Source organism: Otolemur garnettii, unplaced genomic scaffold (genome assembly GCF_000181295.1).
Source record: "Otolemur garnettii isolate 467f Iridium unplaced genomic scaffold, OtoGar3 scaffold00135, whole genome shotgun sequence".
Classification (NCBI taxonomy): Eukaryota; Metazoa; Chordata; class Mammalia; order Primates; family Galagidae; genus Otolemur; species Otolemur garnettii.
Window position 1 is genome coordinate 5,418,909 of NW_003852530.1, and position 2,668 is coordinate 5,421,576.

Here is a 2,668-nt window from a genome sequence, read left to right on the forward strand (position 1 = left end):
AAAAAAAAAAAAACCCACACACACACAAAGAGTTGAACCGTGCGGGGCTAAAAAATTGAGTTGTTGTGACAAGAGTCCCAGCTCTAGAAGCAACCTAGGGGAAACTCTTTGGGCGATGGATGCTGTTAACAGGGTCATGAGAGCTCCATGAGATGCACAGTTGCCTCAAAAAGGAAAAGACAATGTCTTAAATGGATGACCAGCAGCTCATGAGAAGCTTGGAGGCGGGTGTCCAACTTTCCAGGTGGAGGGACCCACCTTTGCAAAAGATACAAGACTCCAGACAAGGTACGACGCGCCTGGAAATGGAGGGTGCAGCCGGCGTCAAAAGGAGAGCTACCTGTGTCTCCGCTCCCGCCCTCGGGATGCAGGTACCGTACATAAGGCACTTCTCCTCTCCTCCCCAAACTCCTCCAAGAGGGGTTGGAGGGGAGGCCAGCAGGCGCCGAGTAGATCAGGCCGAATACGGTTTATCTGGATACAGAGACCACTAGACGAGCCGGAGCCGCTCGCAGCCGGCCAAGTCTCGCGAGAGCGCAGCCTCGCCCTCCCGGCATGCCCCGCGCCGCCGCCGCTGCCGCCGCCGCCGCCGCCGCGGCTAGAGGGCGGGAGGCTGGGGGAGGGTAGCGGAGCCGGCGCTGCCGCCATGTTAGGTCTTAGGCGACTGCTGTAGGCGCCGACGGAGCGAGCGGGCGTGCGGAACGGCGACAGCGGCGTGGGATCTGCCTCTCTGCGAGCGGCCCGGAGCGGCGGCGGTGGCGGCGCCATGAGCGGGGGCACCCCTTACATCGGTAGCAAGATCAGCCTCATCTCCAAGGCCGAGATCCGCTACGAGGGCATCCTCTACACCATCGACACCGAGAACTCCACCGTAGCCCTCGCCAAAGGTACGAGCGGGCGGGCCTAGGGGCTGCGGGCCGGGCCGCGCGCCCGCTCGGAGCTGCTGCACCTCGGCCCGCGGCGGCCTCCTCCCCTCCCTCCCTCCGTCGTCCTCGGGGAGGCCGCTCCCGCCCCGTCCCGCCCGGCCTCCCCGAGGCGCCCCGGCTTCGCGGGCCGGGCCCCGGCCTCCCCGAGGCTCCCCGGCGTCCATCTGGGGACCTACGGGACGGAGTGCGCGGCGGGCGGGGCGCCCCGCAAGTCCGAGAACGGGCCGGAGAACACGGAGATACGTGTCTTCCGACTCTGAAATTCGGCGGTTCTGTTGTGTGCCCACTAAACAAAGCCGGAGTATTCAAAGAATTTTTCCGCCTAGCTTGAGTTTAGGGCTGATTAGTCGATTCCATAGCACCCGTTTGCTCACAATACCAATTTCAGCTCGTCGCGATATTCCGCAGGTGAGCCACAAGTTAAATTGCTAAAACTTTGGGTTCGCTGTGCAAATGCAAACATTCTCGAAATGCCGTCGATACCGTCGAGCAGATCCCCTCTTGTCTCATCTGTGGTATTTACCTGTTAAACCGGAATCCTTCTCCAGGTCTGTTGTGCAACTGTCTGTGTAGGGTGTACTTTGAAAGTGTTTGCTGCTGTCCCCACGACCCTGTTTCTGAAAATCTAGGGGAAAGGAGGGTTGGAGTTTGATCCCGGACCTTCGTTCCGATCTGGGAAGTGGTGGGTGAGCACCTGGATGCTTGCTGAGAAGGGAGCTCTGTGGAGGACGAGGAGGAAGGTGTCTCTACACATAGAATTTGGCATCCCTATAGTCTGTGTGGGTTTTTGTTTCCGTTCACACGTGCTGGGCCTTTCGCTCTGCCAGGAAACCAGAAAGAAAATAAAACTTTACCTCCAGATGTCAAAGGACATCTCAACAGTTTGGGATACTTGGGGGAAGTGAGATAACCCAGGTAATTCTCCCAGCACATCTGGTAGAAGGAGGAACTGTATAGCAGAGTAGGGAGAGAGATTCAAGGATAGAAAGAAAAATTTCTAAACCTATCAAGTTTTTTTTTTTGTTGTTTTGAGATAGTCTCAGTCTGTCCCCCTGGGTAGGGTGCCATGATGTCATGGCTCGCAACACCCTCCAGCTTAGGGGCTCAACTGATCCTCTTGCTCAGTTTTTCTATTTTTAGTAGAGAAAGGTCTCACTCTTGCTGAGGCTGGTCTCAAACTCTGAACTCAGGCAATCCACCCGCCTCAGCCTCCCAGAGTGCTGGGATTATGGGCGTGAGCCACCACGCCCAGCCCAAACCTGTGAAGTATTTTCAGTCCTTAACTGTTAAAAGTCATTTCGCAGTATCAAACAAGTTACACTTTAAGTGACATTTTTTTGGATGCTCTGGTAGATCCTTCTTTTTGCCATGGCTGTGTTTGAACCCACCATCTCGGGCATATGCGACCAGTGCCCTACCCTTTTGAGCCACAAGCTCTGCCCAGGTAGATCCTTTTAATAGCTCTAAAGTTGGGACATCTTACAGGGAGAGTCTTTATGTTACAGAACTATACACCATAAAAGAGATGTATGAGATGTCCTACAATTGGATTGTGGTGATGGCTGCACAACTGTGTACATTTACTAAAAATATTTGAATTATGCAGTTTAAAAAATTATTGCCTAGCTGGGCGTTGTGGCAGGCTCTTATCCTAACTACTTGGTAGGCTGAGGCAAGAGGATTGCTTGAGCCTTTTTTTTTTTTTGAGACAGAGCCTCAAGCTGTCACCCTGGGTAGAGTGC

General features: G+C 54.7%; 1 protein-coding gene and 1 long non-coding RNA gene across 5 annotated transcripts in view; one reads left to right on the forward strand and one right to left on the reverse strand.

Annotated features, from left to right (window-relative positions):
* Positions 1 to 499, reverse strand: part of LOC111727979 — a 2,802-nt gene extending 2,303 nt beyond the window's left edge. The window contains exon 1 of the long non-coding RNA XR_002775405.1: positions 341 to 499. This is a non-coding gene — a long non-coding RNA (uncharacterized LOC111727979). The remainder of the gene's footprint in view (positions 1 to 340) is intronic.
* A 60-nt stretch (positions 500 to 559) lies between these two features.
* LSM14A (LSM14A, mRNA processing body assembly factor) overlaps positions 560 to 2,668 on the forward strand; it is a 64,703-nt gene continuing 62,594 nt past the window's right edge. For all 4 annotated transcript variants that reach the window (XM_003798443.3, XM_003798442.3, XM_023518355.1 and 1 more), the window contains exon 1: positions 560 to 887. In XM_003798443.3, coding sequence (XP_003798491.1) covers positions 767 to 887 — 121 coding nt within the window. In that variant the 5' untranslated portion in view covers positions 560 to 766. The remainder of the gene's footprint in view (positions 888 to 2,668) is intronic.